This window comes from Apium graveolens, chromosome 5, assembly GCF_009905375.1.
Source record: "Apium graveolens cultivar Ventura chromosome 5, ASM990537v1, whole genome shotgun sequence".
In the NCBI taxonomy this organism is placed as follows: domain Eukaryota; kingdom Viridiplantae; phylum Streptophyta; class Magnoliopsida; order Apiales; family Apiaceae; genus Apium; species Apium graveolens.
In genome coordinates, this window is record NC_133651.1 from 219984412 (window position 1) to 220000807 (window position 16396).

The window sequence follows — 16396 nt, forward strand, 5'->3', positions numbered from 1 at the left end:
AGGGCCCGGACTTGCTTGGATCCTTTGGCCTTATTAAGTTTGTTAACATTTGCAGCAGAATTAGCATCAGAGTTTATGTTAACAGTTTTCTTATCAGAATTTGCAATATCAGACTTTGCATCAGAACTTACACTAGAAGGAATAATGCTAACTTTCTTTACAAAAGGTTTTATTTGATAATAAGCATAGTACATACTATGATATTCTTTACAAGTATAAATGGAAGGCCATAAACTACCACAATGAAAACAAGGATTTTGTGGCTTATATCTAACAGACTGACTCTTAACTCCTGATTTTGAAGGTAAGGAGTTTATGTTCTTATTTTTCCTGCAAAAAGAAGCCAGATGGTTAGAATTTCCACAGTTATGACATGTTTTTCTAGGAGCATTAGGAACAGGCTTATAATTGTTACTTTTGTTCACACCTTCCTTTTCATTCCTATTTTTCCTATGTGGCTTTACCTTGTTTACATTTTTAACCTCTTTCAGCTTATGCTTAAGCTGCTTTTTAGTCATTAAGCCTATGTTAACTTCACTTGGCTTATCCTGTTTAGGTTTGTCAGAAGTTAATTTCTCCTTAACTTCTAATTTCTCAATATCGGTCTTTGTAGTTACAAACTTAACAGGATTTACCTTTGATTTTTGTTTAACAACTATAGGCCCAGTTTCTACAGTTCCCTTACTGTTCTTATCATCTCCATAACCTAAGTCCTCTTTCCAGTTTCCACTACTAAGAATATCCTGAGTTGCTCTACCAGAGTTAGTCCAAGTCCTGATAATCTCTCTTTCCTTTTCTAACTCAGTTTTTAGAGATTCATTCATTTCTAGCACTTCATCCCTAACATAAAAGGCATCATCTCTATCTTTTTGAGTTTGATGGAACATGACTAACTCTTTTTCTAAATAATCATTCCTCTTTTTATAAGCAAGATTTTCAGAAGTTAATCTTTCACATGTTAAAATTTGATCTTTATAACTAATGAACATGGTTTTAAGATATCTTCTCAACTCAGTAATATCATCAGTATGAAAGACATAAGTAGTTTGAGGTACCTTTAAGTCAGCAGTATCAGAACTGCTATCAGCATTTGTCATCAAGGCATAGTTTTCCTCATCCTCAGAATTTGAAGCATCTGACCAGCTTTTCTTCTTTGTGACAAGAGCCTTGCCTTTGTCACTCTTCCCTTTTCTGCAATCAGGAGATATGTGGCCTTTCTCACCACAGTTGTAGCATTTAACATTTGAGTAATCTCCTCTGTCAGACTTTCCTCCTTTGCCTTCAGATTTTCTGAAACCTTTCTTATCAGAACTTGCACCTTTCCTGGAAAACTTTTTTCCTCTCCTGAATTTCCTGGATGCAATCTTTATGATTCCTTTCACCATAAGAGCACACAGCTTCATCATCTCTTCATCAGGGTCCATCCCAGGTATACTTTCAGTTTCTGAGTCATCATCACTATCAGAACTTGATGACTTAGTATCAGACTTTGTGATGAGAGCCTTTCCCTTGCCTTTCCTTGAGGCAGCTTCTTTGGGACTTTCCTCCTCAGCCACGAAGGCAACTGTCCTTGACTTTCTTCCATTCCTATTGCTTCTTTGTTCCATCTCAAGTTCATGAGTCTTGAGCATCCTATAAATTTCATCAAGAGTTGTTTCATCAAGATTATAGTTGTCTCTTATTATTGTCGCCTTCAAATCCCATCTTTCAGGAAGAGCTAACAGTTATTTAATATTTGAATCTTCAATATCATACTCTTTGTCAACTAGTGACAAATTATTCAAGAGTTTGACAAATCTGTCATATAAATCAGTTAATGACTCATCAGGATTTGAGTCAAAGTGCTCATACTCTTGAGTGAGTATTGTCTTCCTGTTCTTCTTGATTGAATCAGTTCCCTGACACCTTGTTTCCAAAGCATCCCATATCTCTTTTGCAGTCTTGCATTGAATTACCCTGTTTGACATGACATTATCAATGGCACTATGCAGCAAATGTCTTACCTTTGCATCCTTTGCAATCGATGAGATATCTTCAGCAGTGTAATCACTTTTCTCCTTTGGTACAGACTTTGCTGGCTGACCTGCAACTTCCACAGAGAGTTTGGTTGGCATATGTGGTCCTTCATTAATCCTGTTGAGATATTCTGGATCTGTAGCTTCCAGAAACATAGCCATCTTCATTTTCCATATGGAATACTCAGAAGATCTCAACATGGGAACTCTTATAGTCTCATATCGACTATGGGTAATGGTTTTTGGAGTTTTTTCAGTTTTGGTGGGCTTGGTTGGAGTTTCTTCTTCAGACATGATTGTTTTTGGATCTTAAATTGTATGTGTGTTAACAGATTGCTCTGATACCACTTGTTAGGTCACACACACTGTAGAAGGGGGTTGAATACAGTGTTTACTACAATCAAATCGAATATAAGAACTCAAGTAACAAAACACAGATTTTATTCAACACATCGATTAAGATAACACATATAGTATAAACCCTATGTCTCTGTTTATATACTACACAGTTACAAGATAATGTTCTAATTGATATGGAATATAATTCTGCTTCCTAAAATATTTCAACTAGTTATCTTTTCTTCCAAGTATTCTATTCTTCATAGAATTCCTTCTTCATGCATATTTCTTCTTGTATTTGTCTTGATCTTCTTTCCTTTCAATCAGCCGCCTGCCTTATCTGAAAGTCTCTTTAAGTCCTGATATTATCTCCTGATAAATATCTTCTGATATCTTAAGTTCTGATAACTTAAGTTCTGATATCTTAAGTTCTGACTTCAGTATAAGTATTGATTTCCAGTTAAGTACTGATTTGTCCTGTTAAGTAAGATCTGAAAACTTAAACACAAATCATATTAGCCATGACATCATCAAATATATCTAACACTTTATCTGATATTCTGTTGAATGCACACACTTTCACTCCATATGAATGATGAAAATTACTGTGGTGATTAAGTTGTTTTTGACAAACAGTTAAGTGTCATTTGCATAAATTCTGACGACAAGTTCTGATGAAAGTTCTGATGATTAAATTCTGAAGAATCGAGTCAGTATTTGTAAGAAGAATCAAAGAAAAAAGATATTCACTTTTTGAGTACAGATGCCTGATGGAATTTCTGATGCTAACGTGGCATTATTCTTTACTTGACTTATTTGTGGTAAATACTGAACGGTCATATTTAATCAGAATATTTAGGTGAGATAAAAACAGTCATAATCATTAAGGGTTAGTGGTAAACGTGTTTGTCTTGAAAAACTGCATGTGTACAAGTAATTGTTACTTATTTCCAGGGTTAGTGGTAAACGTGTTTGTCTTGAAAAACTGCACGTGCACAAGTAATTGTTACTTATTTTCAGTGCCCATTAACTCCTGCTTTAACTTTTTACTGACTGTTATTATTACACATCGGTCTAGGGAGACGAGGCATCATTATTTCTACTCTTAATCGTTAAATAGTCCCGAGTCCCTTGGTATTCCGATGGCTATTTAAACCGACAATTCATGTCAGCCAAATCATCTTCCATTTTCTCACAAACTGACTCTCTCTCTTAATTCTCATCATTTTTCTTCTTCATAAACAAAAATGGTTCTTTTCAACTTGTTCATGAACTATGAAAATTTCAATGTAGAGTTGAGTTGTGATGACTGGCAACAGGAGTGGCATGTCACCGCCATTCCTGAAGAGATCCGGAACTCTGTTCCATAAGAGGTTCACACAGACCTCTTGTTCTTTTCGATGGACTATCAGCTCCATCTTGATCGATTGGAAGAAGAAAGGAGAGAGGCTTTTCTTCAGCAAGAATGGATCATCCGTCTTGCAGTGCTCTTTGTCAGCAGCGGGAGGAACTAGTCGTTAGGTTTTCTTCTAGGACTAAGGCTGTTGATGTTAACCATCTTAGACTAGGACTATCTTGTAATTTTTGCATGTAATCTATAAATTTCATGAAATGTACTCGTTTGATATATTAATGAAATTTTTTTTAATTGCAAGATTTAGTCTCTATTTATCTCGTATTATGTGAATGTGAATGTTATCATTGAAACCTATTAATCTTTACTTCATCCACTTAAACTGTATTTCTTGATGAATGTTTTGATTAAAGTTGTGGTTACTAATAATTTGTTCTGATTTGACAAACAAATGTTGAATTTGAATCGACATCTCCTAGGTTACATTTCAATTGAAACACAGGTTCATGCATCAGAACCTGTGACAGTTGAAGCTGAGAATGTTACTTCTCAGAAAGAAACAACAGCTCAAAGTTCTGATACTTTGAAAAGAAAGAAATCTGTAAGTTCTGTTGCTGCTGAAGCAACTCCTTCATTGTCAATGAGATTAAAGAAAATGAAGGCTATGAGGTATTTAGCTAAGGCTCCATCAGAAGATACTGAAGCTGAGGAAGAGGATCAGGAATCTCTGATCTCACAAGAACCAATTATCATTGAAGCCCTTCCATCTCAAGCCAAAGACACTGCTAATGATACAGTGGTTATCCCTCCTGTCTCTCCTATTAAAGCTACAGATGATGCTGAAGAACAAGCTACAACTTCTGAAATAGATATTCATAATCTGAATATACAAACTGTTCTTTATCTGGAAGTTCCATCCACAACAGCTCAACAATCTCCAACTTATTCTGCAATTTTAAATGCTGAGATATCATCTATACCAACCACACCAGCTCTGGAGATAAATTCTGATGCTCAGAATTTAGATAATGTTATTCCTGACTCTCCAGTTGCATCACACACTCTTGTACTGTCAGAACATAATGAGTCTTCCTTAAGTTCTGAAGACAGTGTTTCTGTTGAGACTCCAGTTCCCATACTAGGCAAGGAAGCATTGGTGAAGAAATTGGTTGAAAAGGAAGCACCTATTCCTTGGGAAGATACTCACAGAGGTGTGGAGTGGACCAAGAAGTGGAATGAATCAGATTTTATTCCAAGCCCAAAAGTTCTGACAGAGCATATTGCTAAAGCTGATGAGTTGCTCACAAATGCTGATTTCAAGACACAACTCAAGATCACAGCTCTGTCTACCAAACATCTTCAAGGTCTACATTCTTCTACTCATGAAAAGGTTGATACACTAAAGGAACATGCTGATAAGCTAGATCTACAGATCAAGCTTGACAAGAACAGATATGTCAGACCTACTCTTGAGAAAATTGAAGCCATTGAGAAGATTCAAGAGAAGCAACAAGCCCAAATTGACGAGGTCCTGGCTAACCAAGCTTCTCAGAAAGCTCAAATAGATGAAATCTAATCTTCAGTTGAACTTCTTCTCTCTCTCTCTCTCTCTCTCTCTCTCTTACTTCCTGATGATGCCAAAAAGGGGGAGAAGGTAGTTAAGTCTTGGTGCTCACCTACTCAAATACTGAAGAAGAAGGATGATAAAGTTGATGATCAGGGAAACTCTGATAAAAGCAGAGGTCAAGAAAAAGTTCAAGGAAAATCTTCACAGAAAGTAATTTCTGATGTTAGCAAATCTTCTACACAGAACAAGTCAAGTTCTGATAAACAAAGTCTGATGTCAAGTTCTGATATTCTGATTCAGTCAGGATGTAAAGACTCTCAGAAGTTTTTACAAACTCGGAAGCTAAAAGGGAAGCAGACTACTATTTATTACAAAGATCCTAAAATCCAGACACTTGATGAGGAGATAGCTAGAAGATTATTTCTGAAACAAAATCCAGGAATGGATTTGGAAACTCTCAAGGAGAAAGAAGCTAGATTTGCAGCTGAGAAGACAAATCTTAAGTCTAAACCTTCTGATGCAAAGAAACCTCCAAGGCCTAAGGAAAAAGGTATTGTGATCAGGGAAAAGTCAAATTCTGATACTTCAAAGTCCAAGACTAGATCACAAACTGAGATTGATCCTAAGTCAAAAGGAAAAGAAAAGGTTGGTGAACCTTTAAAGATTGAGAAAAAGATAAGTTCTTCTGTTCCAGTCTATCAAACTACAATGCATGATGATGATTTGATAGAAGATGAAACTGTTCAAATTCTGAAGAGAAGAAAGATAATTGAAGAATCTAAAACAACCTCTGATATTGCTCAAGTTGTTCAGAATGAAGAACAGCAAGTTACAGAAGAAACAACAAATTCTGATCAACTTGAATTGAAAAATATGATAGTTGCTGATAAGAAGAAGCTGTTGTGGAAGAAATCTACTCCAGTTGAACCAAAATCCAATCTTATGATTAATCAACTCGCAACATTTGGGTTGAGAGCCAAACAACCTAGAGATAGAGCTGAATTAGGTTCTGATGAAGAGAAGATACAAACAGGAGTAGAAGTTACTCTAAGAGATTCTTTCATGTTGACAGACAAACCATGTGAACAAATCAAACAAAAGCACCTTGACAAAGTGTTGTCTGCTCAAATTGCGATAGATGCTCATGATAAGGATAATCTAAAGGAGAAATTGATCTTATTTCTCAATGATGGACTAACTTACATACTAGCTGATACTGATGTACTAAAGAAGTCTGTCAGAGAACTTCAACATATTCACTATTTTCTGGAAGTATAATCTGATGTTACAAGAAGATGGTCATAATACATTTTGAAGGCTATAAGAGATCTACTTAGAATCTCTGGTACAAAGACTTCTCAGTATATACCAATGATTACTGATGGAAGAGAAATTCCTATGCTGAAGAACTCTGCTAGAGTGGAAGTTATTCTGAAAGGAAGATGCTTATGTTATAATGAAAATTCTTCACATCTTAGATTTATCAGACTTGGTGATGGACTTGAAAGAACATCAATTCAAGCTCTCAGAACAGCCATTTATCAAATTGGTGACAGTAAAGATGAAGAACTGATGCAGGTCAAAGCACAGTTAGTTGAAGTTCTAAGAAAAGCTGAAGATAAGCTGGTAAAAGATTTTGTTAAGAATCATTATGGATTCAGATTGATCCAGTGATGTTGGTAAAGCTACAAGGACTGTAAGTTGTAGTTAATAGTCTTATTAAACTCTCATTGCATTTGAACTTAAATGTTTTTGACATCATCAAATCTATTAACTTGTATATTTTGCACAATTTACAAGTTGGGGAAGATTGTTAGATATATTTGAGATGTCATGTCTAATATGTTTCATGTTTAGTTTTCAGATCTTAACAAACAGGAAATATCAGTACTTACTGGAATCAGTACTTACTGGAAGTCAGAACTTAAGGATATCAGAACTTAGGTTATCAGAAGATAAATATCAGAAGATAGATATCAGAACTTAAGTACGGGAGGACTTACAGTTAAGGTAGGAAGCTGATTTACTGGAAAAAAGATCGAGACTAATACAAAAGAAGATATGCATGGAAAGAGTTAGAAGATAAGAAGACTTGTATAAGGTATTTGATTGATATATTTTAGGAGACAGAATTATATTTCATATCAATTAGAAGTTATCTTGTAACTGTGTACTATATAAACACAGACATAGGTTTACACTATATGTGTTATCATTATCGAGAAGATCATACATTGTAACCTAAAAGCTCTCGTGATATTTGTTCATCACTGAGAGAGAACAGTTCCATTGTAACAAAGTTTATTATATTGAATATATCTGTTTACTGTTACTTGTGTTCAAAATCGATTTGATTGTATTAAACACTGTATTCAACCCCCTTCTACAATATTGTGTGACCTAAAATATTCTCTATTGGTGAATACCAAAAAATTGTAGGTTATAGATTTAAAAGTGTAGGTAAAAGCTTAAATATGATGTTACCATAGCCTTATGGTTACACCAAATACGATGTAATAAATACCATAATTGTGTTATCATAGATCTATAGTTACACCAAATTTAATGTTAACAAAACAATAAAAGTGTAGGCATAGATGTCATATGGTTACACTTTTTTCGGTGTTACCAAAAAATGAAAAAGTGTTACCATAGACCCCTATGGTAGCCCTCATATTAGTTACGATCCTATTTTTCGAAAAAGTGTTACCATAGACATTTTCTTCACTTTCAACAACGTTTTTTGGCCTTTATCCATACTTTTTTTGGTGTTACAATAGGTTGTTTATGGTATAGTGAATCTTAAGTTAACTAAAAAGAGTCTCTATGGGTACGAATCTGATTTATATTTTATACTACTTGCGAACGCGTATACTTGCGTGTAATTTTAGCGTGTATTTTCGCCCTAACACATATCAATCTAAGGGCCTGTTTCACGACTACCATATAAATGACTTATTGACTTATAAGCCCAGAAGTACTTATCGACGAGTATTTGTCGACCCAACTTATAAGTCAAATTTATAACTTATAAGGTGATAAGCTGAATATTAGTAACGACGTAGTTTTCTCAACTTATTTTGAATTTTTATTTTTTTTTCTTAATTTTAGTTTTAAAATATATGTTTGTAAATGTTATTTAAATTAAAATTCACGAATTGAGATAATTATATTTAAATATTATTTATTGTAATTCATTTAAGTAAAAAAATTATAACTTAAAAGTAAAATTATCAAATAACTTATTTAACTTATATATTTTCATCTACCTATCACTTATAAGATATTTATGTATTTTAAGTTACAACTTACTAATTCTAATATTTCCCAAACTACACTAAGGGCATGTTTGGCCGTCACCAAATAAGTAGTTTATTGACTTATAAGCCCGTAATTATTTATCGATGACTGTTTGTCGACCCAACTTATAAGTCGAATTTACAACTTATAAGCTGATAAGAGTAATGTTAGTAACAACATACTTTTTTCTCAACTTATTTTGATTTTTCATATTTTTATTAATTTTTATTTTAAAATATATGTTTGTAAATGTTATTTAAATTTAAAATTCAAGAATTAAGAAAATTGTATTTAAAAATTATTTATTTTAACTCATTTAATTATAAAAAAAATTGAATTATAAGTAAATTATCCAAACACTTGTATAATTTATAAGTTTTTATCAACTTATCATTTATAATTCATTTATACATTTTAAGTTATAAGTTATTTATTTTAATATCCCAAACGCGCACTAAATCAACCGGACCAACTTATCACATATTGGGTTTATAATTTTTCCAAGACTCGATGGATTAAATTTTTCTAGGCAAGGTCTTTACATATTTTGAAACCATGCTTGAGATTGCATAGTTGCAATTTGCAATGCAAAATATACAGGGATCATTTAAATTTGCAATGGGCTGGACTTAGTAAAAGAGGACTAACTGGCCCAATGTATATTAGAACCATTTTGAATGAACTGGCCCATTATATAGTCATCTACAAATTTTATCTAAATTAAGCAGATCAATTGACTTGTATTAATTTAAATACTGTACATTCGATCATTCATAATTAAAAAAAAATTATTAGTATAGAAAAGTAGAATTGAAGTTATAATTGGTTGTTGGGTGAAATACAAATCGCTGATGAACAAGTTAGAGCAAGTCTGAATGCAATATTATAAATAATGTCATTTTTATAATTTGAAATCAAATGTTAAAAGTTTCAACTCCAAAAAAGTTCTATACTCGTATGCATTATTGGTTATAAATTTGAAACCAAAAATGCACCACATCACTAAATTATTACAAATGAGATGTATAATGTTATACTTTAAATAAAATATAGGACAAAATGACAAAATTTAGACAAATAAAAAAATATTTGGTTTCAAAATATATCTAACATTAAAATTGAAGTTTTGAAATTTTATTTTAGTCTCAACAGACACATTTATAAATTATAGGAATAACAGTATATATTTTACATATTACATTAGATTTGCTCTTGGAATTGATATACTTGTACAACATCCGTTTATTTACATTGAGACACAGGACACGTGTTTTAATTTTTTTATAAAAAATAATAATTTATTATTTTTTTAAAACCTCTATAATTATAATTTTGACATGTCATATTAATTTTTTTAATTAAAAAATTATATTATTGAAGATGATCTAAGTTATATCATGTAACAGTGCCGTATTCCAAATATAGTATAAATATTTGAAACTAATTTGTTAAGAATTCCAATCACTGATTTACATATGTTTGTGAAATTATTAATGGTTGCTACGTTACATGTTTCCTTTTTTACTTTTCCATTTTTAAAATTTGAACAAAGTACTCCAATATATTCATCCCATCCCATCCCATCCCATGTCCATTGTATATTTATTTATTCAAGTTGTGTGGTATACTGGGGGTATACCGGAATGTTTCCTTTGTTTTTCTTAAAAATATTAAAACAAACTAGTACAATAATAAAATAAATATCCTAAGTATTTTTATTTATGTTGAATGGAAAAGGAAATGAATGGATGAAGTATATGATATTGATTGTACCAAACATTCCATCACAAAAATTATGTAAACCCCTCTCTATCTCTATCTCTCTCCATCTCACATTTCTCTCTCTCTTTCTTTTTCTCTTCTCTCTCCTCTCTCCTGTGTCTCCAGAAGGACAAAACCCTAAAAGAAGTGTTTACCCACCACAAGTAAGTTCCCTCTCTCTCTCTCTCTCTCGCGCGCGCTTTCCTTCATAAAAATCTAAGCATCTCTCTCTCTCTCGCCCTCTCTCTCTTAATATAAATAAATTATCTATACTCTATTTATTCGCTTGTACGGTCCTCCAACCCATTTCCGTTATTGTAATCTTTACAAACAAATATATAATGTGGAGCTCCTTTTTATCATATTTCTTTCCTTTTGTACATTTTATGTGAATCTTGCTGGTTTATCTCTAGATCTGATATTTACATGATTTATATTTGATGGGTTCTGAGCAATTGTTATCAAGATTGCTAATTGATCTGATTTGCCATTTGAGATCTGGATTTGTGACTTCAAGTTTGGATCTTTTTCCTAGATTGACCTTGTATTAGCTGCAATTTGAAATTGCAGAATTAAATGCTGTTTTGCAATTATGGAATTATTTGGGGTTTTCAAGAGCATTTGAAATAATGGGCCTTTTGAGATACATTTATTTAGTTAACATTTGGAGGTGGAAACAGATCTGTAATGGTTTAACTGAAGAATATATGTATCTGGATAATGTTATCCACTGTCACAAGTTAGATTTAAATGGATAAATAAATTTAATCTTTTTTGTAGATTACATCATTTTTAAGTATAATGGGGAGTGAGTACTTGAATTCGAACCAAAGATCTTGTTGAGGGTGGAAGAACCAAGACTCCAAAAAAGCAATAAAAATTAAAATTTTTAAGGTTGGCAAGAATTTCAAACTCTAGTTTCAGTCTCATCTCAGAGATAAAACTATAGCCCCCGAATCCGGATCATTTGGAATTATGGTTCTGCAACTGGGACGGGTTTGGCGTGAGTCTTTCTATCCAGGCCAAATTATTGAATTTAATGCTTTTGGTTTTTGAATATGTTGCAGATTGATAGGATGGATGATGGGGGATTGAATTTGCGTGCTTGGAATTTGTATGGACAACATTATAATAAACCGGGAAATCTTAATCTGCACCTGTTCCCTTCAATTGAAAGGCATGCCTCAAAACCTTTCCTTGGGCGCGAAAATTCTGTTTTGCTGAACCACAATGGCGGAGCTTTTCACCCATTGATTTCTGAATCAACTGCGCACATAGACCCTGGTGGTAACAGTTGGGAACATTCTAGGGAGAGATATGTGCAGATGATATCAGCAAATTCTGGTTTAGCAGGATTTCATGACCATCCCGGTGCTCACTCGATGAATATGTTGCAGCAACAGCAGCAGCAGGAGCAGTCCGAATCTCCCAAGGATGCAAGGGTTTGCACGGAAGACATGCATGTGAAGCAAGAAGGTGGTTCTCCTGTAAAGAAGAAAAAAAGGACAGATACACACTTGGACCCTGTGAGCGACAGTTGGGTGCATAGGGATAGATTTGTTCAGCAAATGATTTCAGCAAATCCTAGTTTCACAGGATTTCATGAGCATCCTGGTGCTCACTCGATTGCTCACTCGATGCATATGTTGCAGCATCAGCAGCAGTCAGAAACCCAGAGAACTGCGAGGGTTTGCATGGGAGATTTAGACGTGAAGAAAGAAATTGGTGAACCTGTGAAGAAAAGACAAAATGCTGCTGCATCCAAACCGAGGAAGCCAAAGAAAAGCCCTGCTGTTCCCAAGGAAAATGGCAGTTCCTCTGGTCCTCGCGTAAAAGCTCCAAAGAAGACTATGAATGTGGTCATAAATGGGTTGGACCTAGATTTTTCTAGTATCCCACTACCAGTTTGCACGTGTACTGGTACTCCTCAACAATGCTATCGATGGGGCTGTGGTGGTTGGCAGTCTGCCTGTTGCACGACAACAATATCTATGTATCCTTTGCCAATGAGCACAAAACGACGGGGAGCTAGAATTGCTGGACGGAAGATGAGTCAGGGTGCATTCAAGAAGGTACTGGAGAAACTGGCCTCTGATAATTACAATTTTGGTAATGCAATTGATCTTAGGTATCATTGGGCAAGGCATGGTACCAACAAGTTTGTTACGATCAGGTAGATTATCAATGTCTATGGTACTGGACTGCCATCACACATGTGGTCCTTGCTGAGTTAGAATTCCGTAGTTTATTGCCTAACTTAAGATTTCTTTATTTTCTTGAAAATCTTTGTTTCTTTAAAGTGTTTGTCAAAAAGGCAATTTGTTGCCATCAGATTGTAGGATCATTTTTAGTTCCTCTACTGTTTTTTAATTTTATGTAGTTAAATTTTGAGATGTTGCCTGTACTTCGTACTTGAGTTTTTCCTTTCCAGACCTCTTGGTCTCTAATGATTTCCACCTAACTACCTTTGCCGGAGCTCGAGGGTTCAAAACTTGTCCATGAGAAGATGGGTGTGTGAGTGTGCTTATTATACATATAAATCTTTTGCTTGATCAAGCTGAATAGATTTATGGTCCAGTTAACTGTATGGGTTATTTGGTTCGGTTCGGTACTTTTGGAAAATCTAAGCAGTTATAACCGTTACTGGAACATTTCTGCATAATACTAGTTTATCCTGGACAGGGAAGAAACCCTACTTTATCAGTTTATGGTATAGTTTTACTGGTTACTAAATCATGTGAACTAATTCAGCTTACACTCTTGGATTAGTAGCTGACAAACTCTACTACAGTTGAAACATGCGTGGCTAATATGAACCAGGTTCTTTAATGCCTGGAGAGTTGGTTCAGAGTGGATTGATAATGTATACTCTGGTTTGATAATGTATACTCTGGTTTTCAGAACATTTGCTTGTGTTTTATGCTTGGTACGTAAAATTATTAATCCAAATTTTCTCCCAGGGATGCTTTGTCTGATAAATGTCGCCGTTAAATTGAATTGGTTGAATCAGTAGATGAAGAAATTGAATTGGTTGAATCGGTAGATCTTCTATAGCCCAGTGCTTACCCTGCAATTGTTTTGGGGTTGATAGTTGTATGATGAAACTTTTGATTATCTTTTTCCTCACAAAAACACAGATTCGCCGATAAAAGTCACCAATCTCTATAAATTTCTGTACTTGCGGTCGCAGTACAAGCTTTAGTGTTTTAATATGCACCCTACAAAAATGAAGCCTATCTACGGCAAAAAACAATGTCGTAGACAATTACTCCACGGCCATTTGGAAAACTTGCCGTAAAAAGTCATCTGTATTGGTTCCATTCGCACGCATGATTCTTTGGCGATTACAAGTAATTGTCTCCTGAACTACTCAAAACTAATCAAATCCGGCAGATCCTCTGCAGCATTTCTTGCCGGAGGAGGATTTAATGCCAAGAAAGGCAGACTTGATGATATGAAAGGGTTTGTTGATGAATAATCATCATCAAACACTTGCCACTCATTCGTTATTATTGTCTTTAAATTGCTCTTTGCATTATCTTCATCATGCACATTATTAGTTTCAGCTACAACCAGTGTTTTTTGATTTTCATTCTTCGAATCCAGACCCTTTTCAGGATCATTTGTCTGATCAGCTACAACCAATGACTTGCTAATTTTTTGATCTGGATTGAATTTGTCTAAACCTCCGGTTGCTAGTATTTTTTCGAGCTTCTCGATATCTTCTTCAGGGGATGGTTTCAGTGTTGGACAACCCTTGGCATTTAGTACACCCATGAGTTTACAAAATTTAATATAGGAAGACAGTTGCTCATGTTGTAATCCTGCTATTCGCATGATTTTTAAAGCCAGGGTTACCTCAGCTGTCCCAGCTGATTTATATAGTCTGGTTAGAACTATGGAAGTAGCTCTGCATATTCTGTTGTAAATGTCGAAAACCTCAATTACAATGCAATCCATGGCTTCAAGAATCAAAGGAGACACCTTCGTGTGAGAATCCATAGAGTACGTCTCCGGTCTGGTCCTTAACAGCGAGTCAAGTAAGCTTTGCATTGTTTTCAATGAAACAAGGTCTTGCATCAAAGACACAGAACTAGATGACTTATTAGGTTTCGGATCATCTCCGATTTTCGGGAGCTTCATTGATTTACGTTTTTCTTGTGCATGTTGGAATATAAAAGAAGATTTCTGATCAAGAAACGAATAATATGCCCTTATAAAATCATTATAACCCCATATTTTTTCATTATGGGGGTTCCGGTCTTTGAAATTGGAGAAATCGAAAGGCAAGCGTCCAATGTGCTGAACTGCAGGAACCTTACAGCAGAAAACGCCATGCATCAGCATCAAACCTTTCAATGCAACAACCCAACTGCGAGTTTTGTCCATGCGGACTGTGATGGCCCATACGAGCGGCTTGATATGGTGTTGGGAGAAACGTACACATGCAAAAACATGCTCAAAATTCCTGTAATCGACGTAGAATTCATTATGATTGGTGGCTTTGATGACAGCAGCTTCGATTTGGGGATTCCGGAGTTCAGTCTTTCTCGTCAATGCGGTTACCCACAAGCTATATTTATCCTTGAACATCCCGGAAGCCCTTTTCGAGAGCTTCATTTTTGTCACCAGTAGCCAACCGTGAAACCAATTTTCAATTCGGAGTCTCCCTCTTTTTTCAATTCCTTTTTGTTTATTTGTCTTCCGCATCTTTCTCTTGTTTTCAACCATTCATTTTGTTGCCACATTATCTGTCAATTCTCCATACATTTTGTTGTACTTGTACAGAGGAGTTCTTTTAGGGATTTGATAATGTAAGAATTTTGACAGGAAATATATAACGAAGACAAACAAAGATAAGAAATAACTAATAACTTGGAACAGACCTTGTGTAAATTTGGAATTCAGATATTGAGCATCCAATAACACCAGTGACCAGACCAAGATGGATCGAGTCGGAAGCATAACATGGCCCTAAATACCAGTTACCACCTTAGTTACCCACACTCGACTACCCGTTTCGGACACTTGACATTCTAACATGGGTATGGACACTTAGACACTTATTTTAAACATATAAATTTTTCAAAATATTGCCGAGTCCAACAATTGGATACGAACCTGTGTCCGACACCCATACCCGAGTCCCGTTAACATAGTTTACCACTCTTCCCTTTGTCATAAATCATAACCAGTGAGCAGTCACAAACTAAAGATGTTTGAACCAGCTCTTAATATGCATGTTTGATGGGGACATTATGTATGATGCACTGATGCACACTAAGCATTCATGATCTTCGAAAAATATGTAACATTAACAAAGAAATAGTACTCTGAAGCTCGAGCAATATGCGGGATCTATGCACGTGATTGTATTGTGTTCACCGTTATGTGTAAGTGTAACACGCATAATACACAACTAGCCTCCACACCGCTTGTGATATTTTGCATCATCTAGCTATATTATGAAAACTTGATTTGTAGTTCATATTTTCCAGGCAGTGATCATCATCATCATCTGTATAATATACAAATTAGGAAAACCAAGTTGTGGAATGCATACATATTACCGTATCAAAATTCAAAAGTAATAGCCTAATCCTTTTTTCTTAAACTCGCATTTTGATCTCAGATAATGTAGTTCAGACAGTTCACTTTGACTGAATTAGAAGTATAACATAACTTTTAGGCTCCGACCAAGAGATCTACTTAAACGAAAACATACAAGATTCAACATTGCAAAAATTATCGATTAGGGCAGGTCTTAATGAAAAGAACATCTCTACGCTGTACCCTAAAGAGTGGAGGTAAAATATGCGTATATTTTAGCCTCTTCAGATCATGTATTCAAGCATCAACATATACATTACTAATATTTTATGACAAGTCTAAACTAATTAAAATAATAAAATGAACGTTGGTCTAAAGGAAAGAAGGAAGGCTAGGTAAGTAAAGAACTAAAGAGAGGCTAGTTTTCACCTTTCCGCTCTTTAATATCCTTTTTTTTTCTTGAGCAACTCTTCCAGCTGCACACTTGTGACTTGGTGGATCCTCTTTCTC

The 16396-nt window shown here is 34.7% G+C and overlaps 2 protein-coding genes across 2 annotated transcripts; one reads left to right on the forward strand and one right to left on the reverse strand.

The window, feature by feature from the left end:
• Positions 1-10347: 10347 nt before the first annotated feature.
• On the forward strand, positions 10348-12811 carry LOC141724847 (protein Barley B recombinant-like). Its single transcript, XM_074527133.1, has 2 exons — positions 10348-10500; positions 11404-12811. Exon 2 carries the CDS (start codon positions 11413-11415, stop codon positions 12511-12513), a length of 1101 nt encoding a protein of 366 aa, XP_074383234.1. The 5' UTR covers positions 10348-10500; positions 11404-11412; the 3' UTR covers positions 12514-12811.
• An 891-nt stretch (positions 12812-13702) lies between these two features.
• LOC141660719 (putative clathrin assembly protein At1g25240) lies at positions 13703-15046 on the reverse strand. Its single transcript, XM_074467709.1, has one exon. The coding sequence runs from the start codon at positions 15044-15046 to the stop codon at positions 13703-13705; it is 1344 nt and encodes a 447-aa protein (XP_074323810.1).
• Between the last annotated feature and the right edge of the window lie 1350 nt (positions 15047-16396).

Bases quoted from the DNA above. Each gene is read 5' to 3' on its own strand.
- LOC141724847 (XM_074527133.1), top strand. From the start codon at position 11,413: ATGGATGATGGGGGATTGAATTTGCGTGCTTGGAATTTGTATGGACAA.
- LOC141660719 (XM_074467709.1), bottom strand. From the start codon at position 15,046: ATGCGGAAGACAAATAAACAAAAAGGAATTGAAAAAAGAGGGAGACTC.